General features: G+C 34.7%; 3 protein-coding genes across 3 annotated transcripts; 1 reads left to right on the top strand and 2 right to left on the bottom strand.

Annotated features, from left to right (window-relative positions):
• Positions 1-5,251: 5,251 nt before the first annotated feature.
• Positions 5,252-9,147, bottom strand: LOC128545834 (heat shock 70 kDa protein 12A-like). The gene is made up of 2 exons (XM_053522136.1): positions 8,586-9,147; positions 5,252-8,293 (listed from the first exon to the last, which is right to left on the bottom strand). The coding sequence occupies exons 1-2, from the start codon at positions 8,757-8,759 to the stop codon at positions 7,391-7,393; spliced, it is 1,077 nt and encodes a 358-aa protein (XP_053378111.1). The 5' UTR covers positions 8,760-9,147; the 3' UTR covers positions 5,252-7,390.
• Positions 9,148-9,158: 11 nt separating this feature from the next.
• LOC123530606 (heat shock 70 kDa protein 12A-like) lies at positions 9,159-15,607 on the bottom strand. Its single transcript, XM_045311388.2, has 3 exons — positions 12,735-15,607; positions 11,375-11,635; positions 9,159-10,583 (listed from the first exon to the last, which is right to left on the bottom strand). Exons 1-3 carry the CDS (start codon positions 12,957-12,959, stop codon positions 10,413-10,415), a joined length of 657 nt encoding a protein of 218 aa, XP_045167323.2. The 5' UTR covers positions 12,960-15,607; the 3' UTR covers positions 9,159-10,412.
• A 5,084-nt stretch (positions 15,608-20,691) lies between these two features.
• LOC123529542 (uncharacterized) lies at positions 20,692-25,190 on the top strand. Its single transcript, XM_045309911.2, has 7 exons — positions 20,692-21,296; positions 21,683-21,734; positions 22,198-22,331; positions 22,597-22,774; positions 23,779-23,823; positions 24,067-24,120; positions 24,464-25,190. Exons 1-7 carry the CDS (start codon positions 21,262-21,264, stop codon positions 24,854-24,856), a joined length of 891 nt encoding a protein of 296 aa, XP_045165846.1. The 5' UTR covers positions 20,692-21,261; the 3' UTR covers positions 24,857-25,190.
• The last annotated feature ends 2,134 nt before the right edge of the window (positions 25,191-27,324 follow it).

Here is a 27,324-nt window from a genome sequence, read left to right as displayed (position 1 = left end):
ATTTTTACATTTTTTTCTAATGTAAATCCTACTTGCACCGTAAGGATTTATTCGTTAAACTGTATTAAACAAAACTAATTCAAATTTCAACATCCAGTTAACATTTTATCCGTCTTTTAATATACGCTTTATTTGAAGCAGGCACAAAAGCTCCTATCAAAATATTAATTAGAACGTATCCATATTTTATGGCAAAAACACACGAAACATTATTATCATTTTTTAATGCTTCTTTAATAGCACAAAAGCTCAATGACGTGCAGTTTCGATTATGATTCATTAATATATTTTATGTAAAAAGATCTTTGATCTGTGAAATCCAAACCTGGCACATTTAACAGACTACTTAAAAGGTGCGGCTGTTTCAACAGAACAACTGAATATTGTAGGTATGGCATAACAGTCTATGCTTTACCTTCAAAATTAACCTACCGGTACTTACGATGTATATTCTGTGAAATCTGTGGAGTTTAGTGATATCATATCAGATTAAACATCTGTCTTATTACACTGCGCAATTATGATATTAATGGTAAAAGATTGAAAACATCCATTTTTAGTTCTGTCATATTTTTTTCAAATAGTAAGGCTTTTGTTGGAGCCCTTTTGCTGACGTCCACGTCCAGTAACAAACCTTTCGAATTTAAGGCTACTGAGCAAGTTGGTTCTAACTTCTCACATGTCTTTGACATCATGGCATGACTTTACAGGACACGTAATATAACTCTAGCTTTTATTAATCCCCCGCAACAAGTGGTGGGGGGTTATAGGAATGGTCTCCGTCCGTCCGTCCTTCCGTCTGTCTGTCCGTAACACTTTCGTGTCCGCTCCATATCTCCTAAACCCCTTGAAGGATTTTCATGAAACTTGGGTCAAATGATCACCTCATCGAGACGATGTGCAGAACCCATAAGTCAGCCATGCCGCCTCAAGGTCAAGGTCACAACTCAAGGTCAAAGGTTTGAGCCTTCCATTTTGTGTCCGCTCTATTTCTCCTAAACCCCTTGAAGGAATTTTATAAAACTTTGGTCAAATGATCACCTCATCAAGACAATGTGCAGAACCCATGAGTCAGCCATGCTGGCTCAAGATCAAGGTCACAACTGAGGGTAAAAGGTTTGAGCCTTCCATTTTGTGTCCGCTCTATATCTCCTAAACCCCTTGAAGGATTTTCATCAAACTTGTGTCAAATGACCACCTCATCAAGACGATGTTCAGAACCCATGAGTCAGCTATGCTGGCTCAAAGTCAAGGTCACAACTGAGGGTCAAAGGTCTGAGCCTTCCATTTTGTGTCCGCTCTATATCTCCTAAACCCCTTGAAGGATTTTCATCAAACTTTGGTCAAATGATCACCTCATCAAGACGATGTTCAGAACCCATGCCTGCTCAAGGTCAAGGTCACAACTCAAGGTCAAAAGTTTTAGCCTTCCATTTTGTGTCCGCTCTATATCTCCTAAACCCCTTCAAGGAATTTTATAAAACTTGGATCAGAAGATCACCTTATCAAAATGATATGCATAACTTACGAGTCAGCCATGCTGGCTCAAGGTCAAGGTCACAGCTTAGGGTCAAAGGTTTGAGCCTTCCATTGTGTGTCCACTCTGTATCTCCAAAACCCTTTGAAGGATTTTCATCAAACTTGGGTCAAATGATCACCTCATCAAGCGCTCATGAGTCAGCCATGTCAGCTCAAGGTCAAGGTCACAACTCAAGGTCAAAGGTATGAATTCTGTATCTCCTAAACCCCTTTAAGGATCTTCATGAAACTTGGGTCAAATAATCACCTCATCAAGACGTTGTGCAGAATTCATGAGTCAGCCATATCAGTTCAAGGTTAAGGTTACAGCTAAAGGTCAAAGGTTTACCCTTTCACTATCCATAACAGTGGCTGGGGATTTAGCTGTCGTTCAGACTGCCTTGTTATTTCAAAAATGTCCCCCATTTTGGTATTTGTGTTGTTTTCTATCATATTACAGTTAATCGCTACGCTTTCCGATTGACGGTGCAATGACTGATAATAAAAATGTAAGATTTCTTGATGTATTTGTCCTAAACAGGCTCTCCAGCCATTCCTAGTTTTTCCTAGTTTTCCTAGTTTTGCCTAGTTTTATCAAATCGCTCCTAGTTTTTCCTAGTTTTTCTTAAATGCTCCTAGTATTCTAGTTTTTAGCTCACCTGTCACAAACTGACAAGGTGAGCTTTTGTGATCGCGCGGTGTCCGTCGTTCGTCAGTGCGTCCGTGCGTGAGTGCGTGCGTCGTAAACTTTTGCTTGTGACCACTCTAGAGGTCACATTTTTCATGGGATCTTTATGAAAGTTGGTCAGAATGTTCATCTTGACGATATCTAGGTCAAGTTCGAAACTGGGTTACGTGCCATCAAAAACTAGGTCAGTAGATCTAAAAATAGAAAAACCTTGTGACCTCTCTAGAGGCCATATATTTCACAAGATCTTCATGAAAATTGGTCAGAATGTTCACCTTGATAATATCTAGGTCAAGTTCGAAACTGGGTCACGTGCCGTCAAAAATTAGGTCAGTAGGTCTAAAAATAGAAAAACCTTGTGACCTCTCTAGAGGCCATATATTTCACAAGATCTTCAAGAAAATTGGTCAGAATGTTCACCTTGATGATATCTAGGTCATGTTCGAAACTGGGTCATGTGCGGTCAAAAACTAGGTCAGTAGGTCTAAAAATAGAAAAACCTTGTGACCTCTCTAGAGGCCATACTTATGAACGGATCTCCATAAAAATTGGTCAGAATGTTCACCTTGATGATATCTAGGCCAAATTTGAAACTGGGTCACATGCCTTCAAAAACTAGGTCAGTAGATCAAATAATAAAAAAACCTTGTGACCTCTCTAGAGGCCATACTTTTCATGGGATTTGTATGAAAGTTGGTATGAATGTTTATCTTGATGACATCTAGGTCAATTTTGAAACTGGGTCAACTGCGTTCAAAAACTAGGTCAGTAGGTCTAAAATTATTAAAATCTTTTGACCTCTCTAGAGGCCATATTTTTCAATGGGTCTGCATGAAAATTGATCTGAATGTTCACCTTGATGATATCTAGGTCAAGTTCGAAACTGGGTCACGTGCGGTCAAAAACTAGGCCAATAGGTATAAAAATAGAAAAACCTTGTGACCTCTCTAGAGGCCATATTTTTCATGAGATCTTCATGAAAATTAGTGAGAATGTTCACCTTGATGATATCTAGTTAAAGTTCAAAACAGGGTCACGTACCTTCTAAAACTAGGTCAATAGGTCAAATAATAGAAAAACCTTACGACTTCTCTAGAGACCATATTTTTCAATGGATCTTCATGAAAATTGGTCAGAATTTTTATCTTGATAATATCTAGGTCAAGTTCAAAACTGGGTCACATGAGCTCAAAAACTAGGTCACTATGTCAAATAATAGAAAAAACGATGTCATACTCAAAACTGGGTCATGTGGGAAGAGGTGAGCGATTCAGGACCATCATGGTCCTCTTGTTCATTTGCAGCATTATGTCTGAAAGTTTCAGTTTTGTGTTTTAAATGTGTTTCGAAGATTTTCTTGCAGAAAACAATGTAGAGATGATCAGCTGACTTGCCTGTGTTACTTGCAGTAGTGGTTTGGTGTCACTGATACATTTGGACTATGCTTAAGTGATGCCAAACAGGAACTGCAGAAGCAAATTTACAGTCAGCTGAACACCAGGCCCTGATCCATGGCCGGGCCGAGGGGGCCCGTTTCCCCCGTTGGCTGAGAAGTGACCTATACTCATCAAAGATGCAACCTACTGTTTTGCAAAGGAATAATTTTTTCTCAAAATTTAGACCCAGAAACGCACCAGAGGCCACCATTTCATACCTTTATTTCAAAATTTTCCAGGGGGAGAGCCCCCTGACACCCCTCATCAACAGGGGAGTTACCACTCCATTACTTATTTATTTATTGACATTTAAGAACAATAGCATAAATTTAAACACAATAACGAAGGCAATAAATATAATATCACAGCATATAAAAACTACCTCAAAATTTAGACCTGAAAATGCACCAGAGGCCACCATTTCATGCCTGTATTTCAGAAGAACCCCCTGACCCCCCTAAAATGAGGGCTATACAGCCACCAATAATTGGAAGCAGAGACCACCATTTCATACCTGCATTTCAACAAAATTCCAAACCCCTCTAATATGGGCAAATGCACCCCCCCCCCCCCCCAATACCTCCCTAGGCTTCTCGGCGGTGACATCTTCGTTCTAGACTGGTGACCCCACTCCCACCCAGTCAAAAATTTCTGTATATCTTATATGAATGGTAATTGGATAGAAAAACAGCAGCAAGGTAACACTTTATCTGATAATACCTCCTAGTTTTTGTCTCAGTATTCCTAGATTTTCCTAGTTTTCTGCTTGAAAAATTCCTAGCTTTCTCCTAGTTTTTTCAAATGTATTGCTGGAGAGCCTGTCTAAATCCTACAAAATGGACGGAGCGTGCGAAATTTTGTCTTGCAGCTTGCTTAGATGTATCCTTAAAAGGCTCTTGGTGCTCTGACATCAGACAAGTTGTTGAGTACATTGGTAAATATACCTAAGATTAGTCCTAATTTTATGTTTTACTTGGTTTAAACTGTATTTATTTCCAAAATTATATTTACAAACACGAGTAATACATTTCAATTAACAAAGTTTAATAAAAAAAAAAAACATACATCAATCAAAATAGTACAAAAAACAAAAAATATTAATCGAATGGATTAGAAAACAAGCTATTAAAACTTTTATGAATTCCGCTCCATAAGAAAAACTGAGGTTAAATGAAAAATAATATCTAGGCTGTGTAAGTATGTGTGTCGTGTTGTATGAATCGGAATATGAATGTAAAAAAATATATGTATAATACGAATTGTTTTTTTTTTAATGAAGAGTGAAATAATTAACGAGCATATTTATGCTATTGTCTCTCGGCGTCGTTTTGGAGTTGGAGAGGGGAGGTGTGGGGTGTTGCAGCTTATGCATTTATCTATTTCGCGAGATGATAAATCGTTGTGCGTCAGTGAATAGAGAAATAATATGTTGATAATATAGATGTTCATCACCATACAGTAGTTTGTTAAGAGTTAGAGGGCATTGGAAATTGGAAAATATGTCAGTTCGAAGATTTTTTTTATTTTCGACAATGTAGAAGATAACAGTTTCTACCTCACCACAATCACATCTAGCAGTGTTTGTGAGTCCTCGGCGGTTGAGGTCATAGTTAAGGGAGTTTCAACCCAGACGTAGCCAAGCATGCAGAATTTGGCCTTTTCCTGGACCCGACTTTAAATAATGGATTTGATTTTGGTATGTTTTAATTCAGATTGGATTTTTTGAAGGCCTTGATTGAAGGAAATGTTGAGGAAGTAACTTCCATTCGTGTATTGTGTTTGGAATAAAGGAAGAACTGTATGAATGTGATTGGCAAAAGATATATCTAATGTTTCTATGGTTATATCTAGTATTGATATTGTGTTGGTTTTCAGGAATTAGTGAAGACAGGTAGGCGGGTGATAAGCCATTGACCATTTTATAGAACAAAACAATGCGAAGTTTTTTTTTCGTCGTTCCGTCAGAGGTTCCCAACCGAGATCGAGTAAGAGTCTGGATGTTACAGAGTTTTGTCGCACCGACGAGCAGCCTCGTTCTGGACGGCCTTGATTCCATTCTTTACAGCTTCTGGACAGTTTCCCAAACAACATCGGAATATTCCAAGATTGGACCAATTCTTTGCCAAGCTTTTTTCAAAGTGATAGATATATGCGAGGACCATTTTAGATCCGAATAAAAGGTGAGACAAAGATGTTTGTGTTCAGTCACTTCAGTGATTGGTATATTGTTCATATATATTTGCGGATGATTCGGTTTGGAGATGTTTTACTTGATATGATCCGGTATTTTTTCACTGATGTTAGAGTCATGCTCAGAAGGGAGTTATTTTATTTACATTGTATTGTCTAACTTGTTGAAAATAGGTTGACATGCCCTAAACAAATTTCCTTTATATAGCATATTTTTTGTTAAAAGTTTTGAATGTAAGCAAGTTTCTGAGAAGCCACGGAGCCATGCCGAATGTTAGTTGATGATCTCAGAAAGCAGGTAACATAATCAGGCGTAATCAGGCTTACAGTTTGATAAATATAATCATGATTTGACCATACGTTTTCAAACATTTTACAAATTGTGACCTCGCTGGTAGGTTTTATAACTCTGAATTACATTTTTGCAAAATGATTCTTTTTTTTTTTCATCTTTTCATCTAAGCAACTGAATGTAACTATTCTTTTGAAAGGTTTCCAATAGTCAAGCGCGCTGTCATAACTAGACCCTAATACATTGTTTTCATCAATTTTCTATTATTTTTACGAAAACATTTAAGATGTACATAAATAGTAACATAAACACTTAATTCAGTTTTGATTTCAGTTGTTTTCTAGTCTTGATTGACATGGATAGTATTAAATTCAGAGCTACCATTCCTGTAATTTCGTTCTGAAATTCAGAAGTAATGTCCAGAAATGATCGTTCATCTATACAGCAAAAAAAGTAGAAAAAAAAACAAGACTGACACAAACGTGCAGAACTAGCGTAAATTCTTATAGCAGTACTATTTATCTGACTTTTGTATGAGGTAATCTAGAGTTCGTGAAAATTATTATTCCAAGGGACCATTCTGAAATGCAGTTATAAAAATGAAACTGTTCTCTAAACAGATCAGTGCCAAGCCTTCGAATTATAAAGTTAGATATACATGTATACGTCGCATGGTTCGTTTTTATTGTGACATTAATTTAAATCACGATATCACTGTTTCTTTCTACTAAAATGTTGGCAATTTTAGGGTAGTAATTTGTATATCAATACTAATATATCAAAGGCAATATATATAACAAATCAATTAATGATAAGTAATGTTGATCAGTCACCAACAATCTTTGTTTTTCATTTTGCATATGGTATTTCAATAACAGTAAGCGGCAAAATATTTTTTTAAAACAGAATATTGTTGAAAAATATTTCAACGCAAATTTCTATATTTCTATTATAAACAATTCCTCTTAGGGAAATCTAGCAACAATTTCAGAGCTTTAACAGCTAAACAAAATGCTTTATGATATCAAAATGGTCTATAATAATATACTGTCAGCATTTATTCAAAATTCAAGAAAAAAAACGTTTCGTTTTACATGCACAATTTAAATCGCGCATTGAAATAACACAAAAAAAAGCATTGCTTTAGAATAACTCCTTCATAACATGCTCTCATAAGTGGCATTCATTTGGCAAGGTGCAAGCAATAATTTCATACATATATGTATATTTTCAGAATGAACTTTAAAACATTTTCATCATTCATTGTCATTCTTTTTGTTCCTTGAACATCTCGTTATATTTTATTTGCAACTCTCTCGTCTGTGTCTTCCCTGAACACGTTGAAACGGCTCTTACACGTAACAGTGTGCCACAAAAATTAAACTCTACCTGAACTACCTTTCTATTCGAAATTTCATCAGTGTCTTCCTCGTCGATGTCAGGAAACTCGATGTCAAGATGGCCGATGTATTTGCTCCCGGTTTCAGTTGTGTGTATCGGATTCTTTTTGTCAGATGTAAACACGTAGACTCTTGAAATTGATGTTTCTTCACTGGTTATGTAGTATTCCTTACTTGTGATCCATTTTCCGATTTCGACACTGTCACCAACGGTAACATGCTTCCGAAATACATTGTTTGCCATTTCTTTCCCGTCACTTTCTACATATTTTTCTTCATTTGAATGTAAGCGGCTATTGAACTCCATAGTCATGGCAATGCCGTATGTATGAGGCACTATTCTTGACTTGATAATTTCATCATTCTGACCAAACAGAACAGCTCCATTCAGAACGGACTTTTCTGGAAAATCAGGCTTTAAGACAGGTATCATTTTATCCTCAAGGGATTCTCTCAGACTTTCAATCACATAATTTGATTCTGCAAAGCCGCCAACGACAATCATAGCCCCTGGTTTAATGCTAGATGAGCTTTCCAAAGCATCTCTCAAAGTGGTCAGTATTCCATCGATAGTATCTTTAAAGTACTCTCTGATTTTGTCAGACTTGAAATATAATTCCCCTGCCTCAAATTTAACATCATTTGCCGAGAGGACCTCCTTGTATGCTTTGCACTTGGACCTCCAAATCCGTTGTAGGGCTTGCGGCATTCGAATATAAAATTTTTGCTCTTCTGCATTTTCTTCGCCTAGCTTTGCAGGACTATCAACCTATAAGAAAAAGAAGAATCAGACAATGCTAAATTGAGTTAAGAAAAGTCTGCATTGCAAAAACTAAATTGTTTTTTCTAATTTGACAGTCAGTTATTTCTATGTGATTATCATAAAGACCTATACTCACCATAAGAGTTGAGGTATTTCTGTGTCATGTGCAGTTATAGCAAAATTATTAGATAAACACACAATTCAAACCTGTTACACATTCAAAAAAAGACTGAGAAAAAATAATGCATTGCTACAGATATTCATGTTGATCTAGAGATTACAAGTTTACACTTAATACCTTTCTCTTAGAAGTTTCAATTTCCATGCGCAAGTGGTACTCTTCATTGCAATGATTGCTCGAAAACTCTGACATCACTTCTTGTCCGGTCATATCTCTAATTAATTCAAGAATCTTCTCGTTTACCCTAACTCCTCCCCAGGCACCTCCCCCTGACTTGTGCACTTGTTTCATCGTACCGTCATCATTGATCTGTATGACTGATATATCCACTGTACCATCTAATCAAATAGATGTATTTTATAATTCTATAATGTAACATGATCTATGTATATTTGGTGAGTAGAAATCGTTCGGATATGAAATATTACTTTATGTGTCTCAAAATTTCCTAAATGATTCGTATTAGTTTTTTCTTGATTTAGTACCTTTTTTTGGTTACCTTGTTAAATGGTCGTGTCACATATATTCTTCGCAAAATATCATTTTATGAAGGAATTTCTTTGGTTACAGTATTAAATTGTCCTGTTAATAATTATTTATCAGAAGAAATTGCTTCATTTTGGGAAGAGTTTTTGTTCTGCGTTCAGTAACCAAATATTGGTACGATTACAAAATTAATAACTGTATTATACGCTGCAAAGTTCAATAAGTAATGTTTATATTGTATATTGCTTTATGTGTATATTTTAATTCTATAATTTGTCCTATGAAGTTACATATTTTATCTTAAATATCCTTTGTGTTGTATACTTCAATATTTTGGTAAGTCGTAATATTTGTTTCATCTTGTTAAACATTTATTGTATATTTTAAAAAATATATTTATTGACACGCCATAGATATTGACAAGTACAATTGAACTGATACTTAAATACTGTTGAACAAGATGGGCATTGTTTGTCTTAATAAATAACAAATGTATGAAGAATGTTAGTATAAAAACAAAGTCCTCACTCCAATTCTCTTTTCACAGTTGCTGTATATTATTCATGTTATGATTTGAACAAATAAAACAAAACAAATAAAAGAATTAACAAAAGCGTTGGGTACTATTGATATAGCAAATTGCCCAAATACAAGTGTGAAATGTATGTTCCATGTAAAATGCACGGACATTACTTTTTTCCTCTTTGGATTAGTAATGAACTTGGGGGAAGTTTGTGGTGTTTGCATTTTGCTATTTTATCATTTGTAATCATTATTTCTGTAAAACTGGTCCTGTTTCAAGAAGCTTTCGGAAACACCACATGGAAATAATACTGAGTATATAACATTCAGATAAATTCCAGGACATTTGATAAAAAAAAGGTAATAAAAATGTTTTAGTGATCGTTTTTAGAACAATTTCAAGATATTTTTAAGTAAAACTGATGGAATATTTATATTCAAAAGACATTTTTAAACAGTCTTAATTACCCAGTCACTCATGCCCGCACATTACGTTAGGCTTTGCTTTTTAATGAGCTGCACGAACTTTTAATGATTCTTTAATATTGTAAACAATAGAATTTGGGCTGGTCTTCTAATTATCATTAACCTCTTTTTAGTAAGTTGTCTATACGTTATTTATAGACCTGTTCTAAACAAAAGAGCGGATAGGTAAGAGTTTTTTTCACGCTTTCGTTACGTAATTTGTGACATTGAATAATAGAATCCATGCAATGAGCCATTGATAGGGTCGCATAAGAGGTGTATTGCATTTAGTAACAATTCATTTAACCGAATCGACTTTTCGTTTTGCTCGTTTGTTCTCTATGATTGCAACGAAGACATATTTGACTTCACAAATGCAAACGTTAACTAAAACGTATGTGGGTTTAAATGCTTATAGAACTATAAAATACACTTGATTCAAGAACTTTCGTAAAATAAATAAAGATAAAACTACTTTCCTCCTATGTCAACTACCATTAAAACAGCTCCAGGATGCACAATGTGATTAATGTTTCCCTCTTCTTCATAGATCTGAAGCTGACTCTTTGACAACTGCCTGCAATATATTGCAGCACATTCTGGTTCCAGGGCTATTACCAGATTTTCATTATTGATACCGGCCTGTAAAGCAAACAACATCGAATCGGATTTTCGTTTAATGGATAAAAATTTATGTATGATAAAGTCGAGTGTGATCTTTAATATTTAAGTATTAGGTAATTTTGAATAAAAAAGTACAAACGTTTAAGATTGTGATATTTATAGACCATAGCTTATAATACATTGAAAAGCTTAATACGCATGCAGTTTAAAGGGCCTATCAAGCCTTCTTGTAAGAATTTGAACAGGAAGAACATTGTAGACCTGTATGTGTTGTGTACGTACTAATTCTAATGTTAAATGATGAAATTAATATAATTGTATGAAAATAAAGAGGATGATTTACCGAGATGTTTTATATGAGGGCAATAATGATAATAATTTCCTCTGTATCACTACCTGTCCGGAATTAACAGAGTGTCCGCATTCTTCCATAGCAAGCACGTATTAACTCCTTTATAAATTTCAAAGTACATTGTTCGATTTTCTTTACATTTTCCGTAAATTAATTGACAAAGCAAATATGATTTTTTATTCTTTTCAAGAGATTTAAAATTTCTAAACATTTAGCCGTACCTGCATAAACATTAAAAGTGAATAAGCTCGATTAAAGACGACATCATTATTAATGTTAATGCAAATAACAATATCGGTACTATTAATTCTGACATCTTCATTCAAACGTCCGAAAGTAACCTTTATGGAAACAAAATAGGGCACATTTAATCTGTTCTGGATCTTGTAAGATAAATTACCTTTCGGAAGTTGCGAACCTGGGGATACTTTGCTAACATATACTAATATTTATGCACCTTTAAAGCGGCTCTTTTCATCAGCTGTTTTGCGGGTTCATCCCATATCGCTGGCACAGTTATTACCCAAGTCGCATTAATCAGGTCGAAATTTTCAAACTGCTTAGCTGCGTTTGGCGCTTTTGGTTTCCTTAGAGATCCATTATTAACGAAGTGTTTGTACAATTCTCTTCTGAAAAACTCTATTGTCCTTGTAAAGACGACAATTGCCCGTAGATGCTTTCCGCCCGCTGCTTCTATAGGAGTGTCATCAGATAGATCCTAAATGATATAAATTGGCCGAAGTGTTCAACTATTGTGCTCATTATAAGATTATAAACAGTTTATGATCAGGGCTCGTTATGCAAATCGTGTAGTTTTTTCTGACAAGTCGCACAGCAATACCGATTGAAGTCGACAAATTATTTAATGCATGTCAATAAAATTCATGCGTACTTCAACAGAAGTCTATCATTGTATTGTCTTTAAAATTATAATTATTTGACTGTACCCGTTATTGAATGCCTCACGCATATGTCCCGGGAATACCCACATGAGTCATAATACACATATACAATTTATGAGATCGTGCCGTTCAATAAAATAGAATAACGTAAATTTCCTAAAAGGCGATTTGGATATCATATACCTCTAAATATTTATTATTAACTTCTGAATATATACATTGCAGGAAGATGTCAGTTTGATATGGTTAAAACAGCTTTATTTATGGTCGGGGTGAAAAAGAGGCGCAAAGAGTCTACACAAAATGGTTTAGATTTGCAAGATGCGTTATATAGACTGAATTACAATTCGTACCCGTTTAATAGAATATTAAAGAATAGTTCCGCATCGAACATGGTAGAAAAGAATAGAATGACACAGATTAGAATTTTATTTATTTCAAAGAGAGAGATTTTGGCGTAACTTTTGTACGTAATTAAATTCGTTAATAAAACCCGGGGATAATCACTTATAAAATGACTTTAATAGAGCATGTATAATAAAGCATATGTGGATGACGGCTGTTTTTGTTTCTTTTAGAATAATACTTATAGAACAGTCTTTATTAGTTCTTGCTTTTCACCGTACCGTGAAATAATCAGCATCTATCGGAGGTTGGGATAACAGACGTGTCTGCGCATTAAGTGTGCAGAAGCGAAGCACGAATAACTGTTGTGAAACGCTTCCAATCAAGATTTCGGAGTAAGCAATACCTTAAACACCGCTAGAATATCTTTTTCAATGCATAGGACACTAAACGTGAATTACTGAAAGGATGCCGTCAATTGTTTAGGGTATACCATATGTATATTATTCAGCATTTATTGTTCTTCCGAAATATTTAATTCTATTCAGAAATACATGAAATCAGACTCACTTCTCTTGCGTAGATTGCCATTTTGTAGTTGCGAAAGTAATAATAATTTTCCCATTCTTTTGGCTTATTAGTGACTTCCGCTGTGTTGTACCGGCTGTAATTGTAATCAGCATCATATCCAAAAGAAATGAGATCTGTATTTTCATCAAGAAGAAGGCATGTTAGAGTTTTGTAGGAATATGAACCACCAGCTTGGGCGTTGGAGTGCCAATTCGGTGCAAACATTCGGAGTGGGTTCCTCTTGTATTCATCTCAAAACTGATAAGCATAGCCGCTTGCGTAGGTACCGATGTCAGTTGCGATAACAAGCTTCTTGGAATCACGCAGCTATTGATATACATTGTACTAAACACTTTGGTATACATATACACACAATTATAGAAATTGCTTAAGGTATTTGATCCCTAGTAGTAATGTTTACAAATTGTATGTATTTGCTAGGTATGTTTTTAAAGTTGACCGTGTTTTACACTGTGTTGCAATTTTTAAACATTTTTTACCGTGCCGTTTTTTATAAGTTATGTATAATTTATGGTTTTTCCTCAAGCTCAAGTAGAGACAGATTCCAATGTGATGGTCACTATCCAAAATGTTTGCCGAGAATTCAGTATACCATTAAATTTGATAAAAGAAACATCAAACTATTGGTAAACAATTATAAAACACAAAATGAAACTGTCAATATAGATTTTTCTAGGGTGCCTCAAGTAAATGGATTCAGTGAGACAGAATTCTAATTCAAACATTAAAAAATTAAGGTGGAATCCTGCAGGTCTGTTTTGAATTTTGCTCACTTCATTCAAAAATAACTTTGGGGCAGAAGTAAAACCTACCAACATTTATTCTTCCACAACATGTTATCTAAAGAGTGAAGGCAAAATAGAGAACTTTTACAGCATGTAACTCAGTATTTTTAAATATATCTAACTCTACCCCTTCTGTTTAAGAGGTATATTCACTTTGAACAGCAAGAAATCGCTTATCAAATGAAGTTTTTCCACTTTTGTACAATAAATAAGTAAGTCTTGAAAGAAGTAAAAACTTAATAGGAAAAAAGGGGAAAAAATTATTTCCTCCCCTTGTGGCCTAAACCTGCCCCTCACCTCACCACCACCCCCGTCACTGAAAATTGCAGTCAAAGTAATTTTATAGTAGGAATTGAATATTCATCAAGAGGGAGGTACTCTATTACGGGTCTAATACCTAAACAACGGAAATAGTTACCGACTTCACACAAGAATTCACAGATTTATTCTATGCTCTTCTGTGAAATACTGAAATTTATTAGTGAAATAAAATTGATAGTTTCAAATAGAGAAAATATCATTTGTATTCGTCAATGGTATGGAACTACATTTGAATGCGAAATGATATGATATATAAATGAATGGAATTTCCCTATAGTCCAATAAAATGGTGTAAAAATATTTCAGAAAATAGGAAAAGCACAAAACTTGATACATATTAACTACTTTAGGGCAAAACACTAAAAATGAACATGAGACTCACTCCAAAAAATCCAATATGACCGAAAAAATTAAGATGGCCGCCATGCATGTATATATTTTCAGAAATACCTAATATTATCTATAAAATTTCTATAGACACTTACAGTCGTCAGTATAATTAGCTAAAATCACTGTTTGAATGAATTCAACAATATTATATCAACAAAAAATAGTGCCCTTCCAACAAAAATGAAAAAAGTTGTCTCCCTTGGATAAAATTTGCTATTAAGCAGACGAAAAGTCAGAATGCATTTATGTGAGTCAAAATTAAGTATATAATGGTAACTGTCATATCAAGAATGTTTAAAACGGCAACAGTTCTGTGCAGAACTTTACAACAATTGTAAATTATTATAAATACATTCGTTAACTGGAACCAATCAGGACCGACAAAATGTATTCGAGTTATCTGTAGTTTGAGTGATCGAAGAATATATATTATAAAGGAATTTGGTTGGGACCTGACGATAATTTCAAGTAAAGAATGGTGTTCGAATTATCAGAGTTTGAGCTGACGAAGTTTGTCTGTAGTGTGTATTAGTGAATAAATGACATGTGTTTCACTTTGTCATTAGTTTTCGCGACTCAGAATTTGTTAGTGTTGATGTATTCATTTCAATTAATTTACACTAAGAGAACTAATGACACTTAGTAAATCTACATAATTCATTAACTATGTTAGTATGATAGACCATGTGAACATCCCTGGCCTGTCAGATCATCATGATTTCTTTGGGAAAAAGTCATTGCCGCTTGATCAACGTAATCAAATTTACATTTGCATATCCCTGTACTATTCTGTTTTTGTCAGATTGTAGCACATTGTCTCAATGTGTGCCATAACAATAGTTTTATAGTTTAATGTCATAAGTATATAATATACAGTCACTAATGCCCTGATCACTCTCAAACGAAAACCATGAAGACTACACTACGTCCTGAAAATTTTGACGCGGTGGGGACGGGGGTCAAACTAAAAAAATGTGCAGTTCTAAGTTCATACTGCGCCCTTACAACATCCTTGCCAGGTTTTCTCGGCGTCTAACACGTTCACACTAACTTTCTTACCACGCGCATCTTCACGTCCAGTGCGTTCTTACTACATTCTTAGTACGACCAGTCAGACGCTTACCATACTTTAACCATGCGCTTATCACCTTCTCACTGCGTTCGTCGGCTACTTATAAATACTACACCACGCGCCTCTTTTTCATTCCTTCTGCAAGTTATATTTTGTCCGCATCTACACTCAACAACAAAATGAAATACAATATACGACAAGCCCCCCGAGGAAATCAGAGCAGTCTTATAAAGAGGCCGTGGTGGAAAAGCAAAGGTCCACTTCAAGCTGCCAGTACTGCTGAGTCCATGATTATGTGGTAATTCCTGATGATGTGCGATCATACCCTTTGCTGGTTGAAAACGAAGTGATGGGGAATTGGATCCAGTATTCATACTCATTCTCAGAACGTGAAACAAATATGGTGAGAACCTGCTGCAAACGTGACATAACCCGGTTTAAGCTCCCCAGTGGTGCTTTTGCCACTGACCGTTCCAAGGCGGTGCCCCACTGTGTTCCTTTGTTTGTTCGTTTTGTCCTCATGTGTTGGCTTTGTGTGTGCGCGCGTGTATGTGTATGTGTGTGTGTGTGTGTTTGTGGTGTGCACGTCTGTGTGCTGTAGGTTTAGTTTTAGGGAGACTGCGATTTTGGTACGTGGCATTCCCTGTTTGATATTTGTCTTTGTTTTTTATAGACATGTTAAGCACCTAAAGAACGTATGCGGTATTCTACAACGTGACATGGACGCAGTATGGTCATAGCATACAAGCGTAGATAAGTCGTAGTGAGAATTTTTTGACATAGCAAGAATGCAATGATAACCCAGTGACAGCGCAATGAGCACGCCATGCAGTCTTTCCTGTCCGCACCACGCTTGTACTATGTCCTAGTAGGTTTTAGTAACATCATTACTACGTCCTTATTAAGTTCTTCCTGCTTCCTGATTAGACCACGACCTTACTACTTTTGATTTGAACATGTCCAAAGTTTGACCGCGTCCTCTACACTCGTGGAGACCATAATTATCATGTTCTTATCGGTGTCTACTGTATTCCTTCTACAATGTACAAGTTCTTACTGCGTCCTGCCAGTTTTTACGAGTGTGATGGTGGTATAAATTAGGAGCAGAATCTATCATTTCTACAAAAAAAAAATGTGCTCTAATATCTATTTCTGGACATTTTTACTGAAATTAAAATATATTAGATAAGGACATATCGAATGTGAGTACTTGGGGATTTATCTAATGAGCACATGTATTCGAAACACAATTTTAATACCAATTTACTAGTTTTAAGACAACAAATATTATCTATGTACCATTTGTAACGCTATGCCACTACCAGTTAAGCAGTCCAATGTAAGAATAACACTGTCTTGTCAAACAAAACTAACCAGTACAGCTCGCGCTTACCGGTGAATGAAGCTTTTGAATGCATTTCTACACCTTCCTACAAACAAACTGTTCATATAATATTTATGTGGTATAGATGGAGGCTTTCGATACTCTTCTTTACAACAAAACATGTCAAGTAGCTTATCAACCATCTGTTCACACAAAGATTAAGGCTATAGTGTGCATTCCTGCATCGTCTGCTACACCTCTTGAACATACTAAAAAAGGTTGCACATTAGGTCGGGCACATATGGGGGTCAGGTGTTCTATCACTTTCCTAAAATTCCAAGTCAAGATAAATAAGGCTGACCAGAGATATCTTTGAAATATTGGAACCTTTCTAATAGTTTTTGCCTCAAGTACCTGGGTCTCGTACCAATAGCTCCTCAAGTGCATTTGCACCCTAGATAAAGGCTGTCGAGGAAGATATAATTTGTCAAAAGTGCTGAAATGCTCTGCACTGTCTTATGCAAGTTAACTAAAGTTGTTGACAATCTCGTGCTTGTGTGTACTGACACGAGTATCTGACATGTACATTATTTCAGATTTCAGCTCACTGTTCAGAGTAATATATTTCACAAAATAGATTTCCGTGAAAGCAACTTTTATATTTTCAGCCTTACTCTTCTTTGTTACACAGTTAGCATTACATAATCAATGATTATGTGATCAATTTATTATGCAGATATTGTGACTGCGGGTGCATAATAAGGAACGTTGTTTCATTTGATCCTACTAGCTCGTCGCTATAATCTAGTCTTGCATTTCGAAGTCCCAAACCGAAAGGGGTAGTTGTCGTACTTGGTGTCATAGGAACTACAAATTTATATAGAAACTAAGTTAATTGACCTTCACATTTTCCATATTACCTACCATCTATAAACAAGGTTTCATAAAGAAGTCTTTAGGATTTGCACTTTTGAAGTTATTGAAGAATCCGCCATTTTCGAATGATGGACGGACATACAGACGAACAAAATGATGTACAAAAGGAGAAAATAAGATAACAAACATGTTTTCAATTTTTCCTCCTATCTATGTAAAATTTCTCAAGAAACAATCTCTCCTAGTTTTGAAGAAATGCAGGATGACACTTTTTGTCATATTCGTGCACTATTTGTTGCCATAGCAACAACATTTGCTGCCATATGAACAAATTTAAATGACATTGGTATTCTCCACATTGCAATCTGTCCATGTACCATGTATCATGAAAACATCTGCTGTAGTTTTAAAGTTATTGCAGTATCCCACTTTGCATGGCTGACGTATTGACATGCATATGGGGGCAACCTATAAGCCCCCTCTGGCTAAACTCTGGTAAGGGAATAACAACAATGTTTCAATATGCTGCTGTGGAGGGAATGCAGAAAAATAATATAAATTACATATAGTAAAACAAAATATCCATTAAAATATGAAAAAAAAACACACACACTGATAATTTGAAACTTAGTTTTAAAGGCTAGATTTTAGCCGTTACCATGAAAACAGAAAGAAACTAACATCATTTGAATTGTTATTTTTGCATTTGATGCAAATTTAGGATTTATTTTATCATATACATTTATACTGGGTGCATTTTGGGGATGAATGTAAATGACCTTTCATATGAATCTTGTATGGAAATGCTCGTATCAAATTAGATACATTTCAACGAGGGCAAAAGTTTTTTAAAAAGTAATCAATATATTAGGATTTCTTGATGCATACGTGTCTTTTTATTGCTATGATGCGTTTAAAGCCGGATAAGAACTATAGCTATCAGGAATGTTTCTTTGAGTATCACCATTTTCGGAGAGTTTGTAGGATAGAAATAATTTATTATGTTAACTATAGTTGCTCTAGCACAAGCTCACTGGTACTTGTGCAGAATCAGGTGTATATGATGTTATGGCTATGAGGTATATCCTAGTATTCCTAATATCTCAAGTTCCAGTGATACATCCCTCTTTCCTGTATATCCATTTACAGGAATAAAAAATACAATATACCTTATTATAAAAACTGCGCTTACGTAACAAAATAATATATCATTATGCAAAGACACCTATTCATAACTTCCTCTTTTTAAGCGAATTTTTAAAACTTTGACTTCTTAAAATTGATTTCAGAAATCCTAGCTGGCAGAAATAGAATTAAAACGAGTTTCCTTTCAGCAGGACCGTGCGCTTAAACGAAATATTACTTGCCTTATTGTCCACTTCGGCGCGTAGTTTACTTGTGTCTGTAGCCATCATCGATGTTGAATGGTTGTGTTTGTCTTGTTGCAAGTAAATATCAACAATTTCTTCATATTTTTAAGAATTTTATTTTTTTAACATCAGATAAATTTCATGTTAACAATAATACATAACACGAAACTACGATTTACGTTTAATATGTCAGTAACATTCACAGCAGGTCATTCGATAAATAACATGTATTCAGGTGTTCTTAATATTCACGTGTCCTGTCTATCTTATGTTGTCAATTATCTTATGCTAGTATTTGTATAAGGCACATATATATTAAAGCAGGCTAAGCAAAGAATATAACCTTTAACGAAAATGCACCTTCTTGTAGAAATAAACTATATACATTCATTCAGTGTCAGTATCTAATAATTTCATAACACTCTTTATGATACTTTCATATATTTATTTTTGTAATGATGATCTCTTGCCTTGGATCTGAAACTTTGATATGGCTGATACAGAACAATTCTGTATGACCAATGGTTTCTCTTGTGTTGGAATTTATTTTTATTTGTTGAAATATGTGATGGAATTCATATTGTGCGTTTTATTCGACCTGACGTGGCGGAGTTAATCTCTGACTTGTGTGTGTGTGTGTGTGTGTGTGTGTGTGTGTGTGTATGTTTGTGTGTCTGTCTGTGTCTGTCTGTCTGTTCGGGCTTAACGTCTTTCTCAACAATTTTTCAGTCATATAAACGACGATGTCTACTTGTAGCAGCAAGCACAATGCCCAGCTTTATAGTGCTGCCTCACTGGAATATCATGCCGTAGACACGTGACATGATAACCCACCCAGTCACATTATACTGACACAGGGCTGACCAGTCCTAGCAATATCCTCCTAATGCTGAGCGCCAAGTGAGGAAGCTACTAGTACCATTTTTTACGTCTTTGGTATGACGCGGCCGGGGATCGAACCCACGACCTCCCGCACTCGAAGCGGACGCTCTACCACTAGGCTACCGAGGCGGTTGTAAATAATGGTAATCTCATAAAGAACGAACAAAATAGAGCAATATATTTGTTTAATTCCATAACGAACGACTCAAATTCAACGCTATCGGTTAAAATGTAAGGTAGATGGCCGCCGAATGAGAAATCAGTTTGCCGAATATACTAGTACTACATATCCTGCACAGTAATGCAATGGACCATCGCGAAACCCCGCCCCGCCAGGTCGATTAAAACGCACAATACATACTTATTATATGTTTTCTCCTTTTATAGCAATTTTCATGACAGTATTAGTTTTGAACACATTCCTTCACATGATCATATGTTTTAGGCATGCATTTTCATGGTATCAACCTGGGCATTTTTTATAGATTTTATCATCATATTTTCAAATATGTTTCCTTCTGTATGACAAAGATTTTCCAAATGCCATAAAGGGTCAGTATTTCACAAAAGATATGTGAAACAATTCAACTTGAGCGTCTTCAGTCTTGCATGATTTGTTCATGAGTAACGTTTGTGAAGGACTACCGAAACAGCCATCAAGGCTGTGACAGATTTCCTTAAGTTTCCCTTAACCGTGAAATCTCGAAATTTCTAATATGATCAAAGATGTCAGTTTGAGATAACGTCTAACTAGAGTTTGTTCATAAATAAAGAAAAATCATAATTTAAATGAAATACAAACTTTTCTCAAATGCAGAATATGTCAGATATCATGCATCATATGACAAGTAAAGTGTTTGTTTTATTGAGATAAAATAATAAGTAGGACGTGTATTATATCTGAACTAAAATTTGGAGCACTGTGTCGAGATGTTAACCGTCTTAATATGTTTTGTATGGAGGAAGGTTAGTTATTTTTATTTCATATAACAGATTGCATCCATTTGAGTAAAACTCCGTCCTAAAATGTCTTTTTTCCCTCTTAGTAACGTCTGATTATCGGAATCGTTATATAATATTCTCTTTATCCCTCTTATTATGTTGATACTACCTTTTCAAAAGTGTTGTTATCTTTCTGTCTAGTGCTTCTTCCAATATTCTGTAGGATTTTTAAAGGTCAATAAATTGATTTTATTGTTAAATGAATTGTATGTATATCCACACGATGATGCATCATTTTAGACTTACATATTTTATTTCGTTAAAGTTTTGGTGCATGGAAAAGAAATATGTTCTTACGTCCATCCTATTTTTAAATGACAATTTTATTGATTATTTACAAGCATTTACATAACTATGGAATAAAAGTAACGCATTCACTAAATAAGTGAATAACTTTATTTGTAGGTGTTTTAGGTTCCTATGAAGACGACTCGGAAATGACGTGTTTTTGTATTTTGTGTTTATTCGAGCCTTGTGTTGCTGGATGCACAGATGCCGTGAGCTTATATGCTATAGGAGGTTTTTCAGCTCATATATATGTAGTTAAATGATAAAAGATTTATAGATAAGATAATGCCAAATTTGCTTCATCACGTGCTAGACGTCTTGGGACGTAAATAAAATCATTGCATAAAATTGATTACACACTAGTGTAATAAAGTTTTTACGTCGACGCCGTTTATAGTATAGGAGACGTTGGTCGAATTGACTGGCATTGCCCTCGAATTTTATCATTTTTATTAAGCTCGTTTAATAGAATCAATATGGAAAAGACATCCATGAAGTATCCTTTATTTATAAGTTATCCTTCGACTGTCGTGGCTATGTCAAGTCTAAGTCATAGTTGTCTGTCACTGGTAATTCGCAATATTTACTTAATAGAAATAATATGTCTATTATTTAAGGCGTGAAGATGAAACACAACGGAACGTTTGTGAACAATGCAACAGATTGAAGGTTTGTATTGCTATTTGTCTATAAGTTGTGTTCAGCGAGGAAAAAGTATTGTCAGCATGAACTTTATATGTAGTTAGATGGTTATGACATGCTGGCAACATAATACTATCCCGTTTATCGAAGGTGATCGTTAAAATGCAACGGGAATGGAATAATTATCATTTCTAGATCTGTTTACTAAATTATATCACGACTAAGAATTCATAGCTATTGTAATAACTAATTACTGAATGTAGGTCAGCAACAAATAGAAACTGCAGAGGAAAGATATAGCAGACAAGTTGCTTTAAAAAACTTGTAAATGAATGTTATGCATTTGGAAATAAAAATTAGTTATTATTACGAGTGCGATTTTAATCATTTTTTGACTCCTTCACTCAACCTTTCGTGACACAAACGCGCATTAAGCCTGCTTTCAGACACAAATGTGAATATTTTTGTAGGTCACATTATCTCTTGACAGGGTAAAATTTGTGAACTCGAGGAGGAAAAGCGAAAGCTCGAGGATGAATTAAAACTCTGTCAACTAGATTTAAAAAGGACATTAGAAAGTTATTCAAAAGAAATTTTCGAGCTTAAGGACAAAGAGAGAGAAAGGTAAATTACTTCAATACATTCATGACCTATTTCCAATTAGCCAAAACACTTTTTGGAAGCGTATTACATTCGCTTACTCAGGTAAATCAATTTCCAGTTCTAAATGGGAAGTACAAGTAGCATTTAAAGGCCATTGGCATGTCTGTATAGAAAGAGCATTAGTAATATCGTTTTGTGACAAAGCCTACAAAATCAAAGTATTCTATTTGCCTTCTCATCTCTCTTAATTTTGCTCAATTATTAATCATAGTTATATTGTTTACAGAAGAGTTGTTTCTGCTGCGTTTGATGGAGTTGAGGATATGAGCGATCCTTTCTCAAATGCAAAACTGGCGAAAAAATTCGATGAAATAAAAGATAAAGAATGGTATACTTTGTTTAAAAAACTGTTAGATAGAGAAGACGAAATTGACGCAATAAAACGAATATCAGCTAATGCTAAGGTAATTCCATCAGTTTCCCTGATTTACTGATTTGATTGTTCCTTGTTTGTTTGGGGAAAAGTCGAATTAAGTTTTCCGTGATAGAGGTGCAAATTATAGAGCTGTTGCCAGAGCTGATATTCCGAATGTTTAAATTCGTTACTTTTGTTACATGAAAGAAAACAGCGTTCTGACATTGTTCGAGTTTTAAACAAGAGATAGTTTAGCAACATTAAGAAAATGGTATTGTAATTTAAATCTGATTATCTCATTCGTACAGTAATGAGAATTTTGAAAAGAATTTACACAGTGGTGAAGACTTAGCTTTAAAGTTTGAGGGAAAACTATCACCTAACTCGGTTGATCGTTGTTTTCAGCAATTGTATATTTTTATTGTTTTACAAATGATATTCATTTTAAAGAGAAACAACATTTTGAAAATATTTTAATTATCCGTCGTACAGGAGAGTTTAGCAGAACATATAATTGTCAGGTAGATTGCTGGCAAAGATCTTGTTCGTTCATCAAAAATGTTTGTCTTTTGAAGAAAAACTCAAAAACCTAAACATAGAAAATTAATTGTAAATCTTTTTAACTCTGACAATGTTTCACAGCAAGATATCGTTTAAATGAATTGATTGCAACAGCAGGTTTGAATTTTTATGAACACATGCATCACTCCAAAGTTAGTGTATACTAAGATGTTATACAGTATTCTGTTATAGGGAATATGGTGACTTTCCAGTTCTACATTTTGAAGGAAGACCCTAGGTGCCCATCAGGGCATTATTCCATCAGGGATCTTGATAGAACCACCGACCTCCCGCAGGCCAGGTAGATGGCTTCCTCACATGAAGAATTGTACACCTTGAGTGCGTCTTGAACCCACATCGATTAGGGGTATGTGAATTGGTCACAATTTGGACAATGACTCCCACATACACTCCTTCCACACACACACACAAGCCCCCTCCCTCCCTCGACCATTATTAATCAAATTTGAGATATTTTTGTTTTTCTTGCAGGAAGCGTACAGATTGTGCAAGGATAACATGCAGTCTACGGATTACGTTAGTTATTATAGCACACTCTTCCTATCAAAGAAAATTATTCAGCTACTAGCTGGGTCTGAAATTGTGTCATTGCTCAACGGTGTGTTTCTTACTACCTTAAACAAGCTATAGAATGAAGCAATGATAATCATAGTAATAATAATAATAATATGTAGTTTATGATAACCTGTATTTTGCATCTTAAATCACTTTACTTTATCAGCTGATGATCAAAATGCCAAAAACATATCTTTTTTACAGAGAAAGCAAAGAGAATACTTTAAAAAAGAAGAAAACAGACATTCTGAGACAGAGGTATCAAAACGGCAATTAAGTAAATAAATACTTTTAAATGAATAAAGATAAAAGACATTTGTTATATATTTGTTATATATATATTACTGTAATTTTTCACCTAGACAGACTAATAATGGTCATCCTTATTACTTTAGATAAAGTATAAGAAACATTCTAGCACATACGGAAAAAAATAAATAAGACATAACTATCTTATTTAATTTTAAACTGACCAGAATAAGACAACAATTTTGTAAGGAAAATATGTGTCGTTTCTGTAACAAGAGATAATATGGAATTAGTGGGGGGGGGGGGGGCGATGAGTAACTACTGTAATTACCTTAATCACTATATTTTTTAGACAATCATTGAAAGCATGCTCCAAGGCGGCAAACCATCCTATTTTAGTGATGAACTTCGGCGATTTCTCCTTGTATATGTTGATATCTGCTTACTTCTGATCATCGCTCAACCTGAAATCAGTCTTGAGTTTGATGTTGTGGGCCGAAAACTTACAGGAACACCGAAGGAAAGCTTTTCTGCATATTGTCCACAAGACGTCATAGAAAGACCCGAAGAGGTTGACACTATTTTAGGAGTAGTCTGGCCAGAATTAAACGATCACCATGGTGTGCATAAAATGGGACTGGTTGTTCTAGTGGATAAAAGAATTGAAGATCGCCCCGTTGGCTTGTTTAGAAAACTCGGGCTTCTACAAAGAAATGTATTAATTGATATATTTGAAAGAAAATGAAATTTCTGGTAAAGTGCAATTTGTTCAAAAAGTAAAATCTGTCTATCTGTCTAATCTGACAGATTGACATGTTCTGAACGAAAACCTGTAATTTAAAAAAAAAAACAGAAATCAGCCACTGTTATGGAGAAATCAACATGTGTTCGTGTGTATATATCATAATTGAGATAGTAAATCTTAAAGAAGACCGCTTCTTAAAACAATATAAGAACAAATTACATAAAAAGAAAAAAACATGCAGTGAATGAAATTTAATTCAAAAAGACCTTTTCAAGAAATAGTCCTCATGGCAACGTTGTCGTTAAACCCCAAATTGTGTGTGTGTGTGTGTGTGTGTGTGTGTGTGTGTGGAGGGGGGGAGGGGCATTGCTATCTTCATTTAACCTCTCAAAGGACTGGTTTCAACAATTGTTAGGCCTTACCTTCAAAATGACGGCCAATGAAATTATCGGAACAAATGCAGTCATTATTTCTAGTCTTTTTATATTGTTATAATTTGTAGATTTAATCATTTGTAATATCTATATGTTATGTTAATAAATCAGAATTTATTTGTTGTTCATGCTCTATGGTTTATGTAATTGCTGCATTAGATTCTTAACAACATTAATGCCAGTTATAAGTGAATTATTTAAAACAAAAATTTGATTTCTTTATCATAATTAAAAGTAAGTTTACAAACAAAATAATTATGCATTTTTCATATTTCTTTTTTATTGTATATTTTTTACAAACCCGACTACCACACTACAAAAAATCATAGAATAAGTCATCTTGTCTGAAAAGGGAAATGTGTAAAACTTGGATACCAGTTGAGAAATAATAAAGTGTCAACTCGAACCATAATTTTGAAGCTACATGGTCGGAAAGAGATTGGTCATGTCCTGCCGATATGTTTAAGAAAAATGCTTCCATAAGGCGTGTTTTATTTGTTGGAATAGAAAAAAATGGAAACTCTTTAGGTTGTCCAACACCACAAAAATGAAAATATTGCAGTCTCGGTTTCAATGAGCCTGTCCGTCGACGGTAGTGGACATGCTGCTACAGCCTACGCTCTGTAATCCCGGGTAGTGCATAATTCAAAATTTGCATATGTTACACGTACCAAATCTAGAGACCTCAACAGATGTATTCATAAGGTAAGTGCAATAGCTGTGGTCATTTCATCGCCGAAGATGAAAAGATTTTGTATGTTGTTGGCTTGTTTCATTGATGATCAATCAGCTCGGGCGAAATTCTGTGAGAAATATCACTGGCCACTGGCTCGGTCATCGGACAAAAGTATGAGATCCGGTAATCAATATAATAATATATTGTTACTGCATCACTGAAGTATATACGTAGAAGGGAGACTATCACAATGAACATATCATAAATTAAAGCGTTTCTTATTTGCCAGGAAAAGCCTTCCATCATATTGTAATTTTGGTCATATCCATGCAAATGCTTGAAGTGTAGCTTTTTCTATGAAAGAATGTCTTTGAATTTCCATTTCTTTAGCAAGATGGTACTTTCCAATAATTTCAATAAGAATAGCGAATTTCTTGACCATTTGCCCGTCACTGTAAGGAATTAAGACAAATCTTTCAAAAAAAGAAAAATAACTTGTATGTTTGTAATCAGTTTGCAAATTATAATTATGAGCCTATCCTTATGGAAATAGCAAAATCTGTCATGATTGTCATGTGCCTATCAGAGGAACATGCTGCGAACATTTGTGATGCATAATATACCTAATTGTGGGATGTTCGTTTCATGTTAACTTTTAACATGCAAATTAGAACTGCTGCGGATATGTGAAGATGCCACGACGAGAAAAAAAAACATGATTTTTAAGCATAACCTTACCAACGTTTGCGAGTAAACTAGCTTGCACAGAAGAAGTGCAAGAAATAAATTTATAGCAGTTTTTAACATAAATATAAATTGTATTACTGCCAGCTGTGACAAAAGTGTAAACTTTTTCATACCATGTTACTTTGTTTACTTCGGATTCTTCAAACAAATTATATGAGAATTTTAATTATCGCAATTTAAATTACAGTGTCACAGAACATGTTTCTGTTTAAGAGCAACAAAATGCTTTTTCCCCTTTCCTTAAAAACGTGACTACAAAAATCAAGCAAATCTCTCATAATGTCTACTAAGTGTCATTTTAATATTTTCCTTTATAGGCCTAGATCATAGCAGTGGGCCAAGGGATTTCTGTCTTCAGTGAAATAATGGGAGGCTAATTCTCTCACAACATGATAAACAGGGGTCATACAATATACAGGATGGGGTCATTATCTATTGGAAAGTCATTCAATCAGATAACTGTGTCGGTAAGTGTTATAAAAGTGACAAGAAAAAAAATAGTGTACTTTATTATCAAGCATTTAATCAATAAATATGAGATATATATTAACAAGTGTTACATACTTTTATACCTTTGTCAAATTGACACATTTTTAATAAAAAGAAAAAAA

Source organism: Mercenaria mercenaria, chromosome 13 (assembly GCF_021730395.1).
Source record: "Mercenaria mercenaria strain notata chromosome 13, MADL_Memer_1, whole genome shotgun sequence".
NCBI classification, from domain to species: Eukaryota; Metazoa; Mollusca; class Bivalvia; order Venerida; family Veneridae; genus Mercenaria; species Mercenaria mercenaria.
The sequence above is the reverse complement of the archived record's forward strand: the minus strand, read 5'-3'. Positions and strand labels throughout refer to the sequence as shown.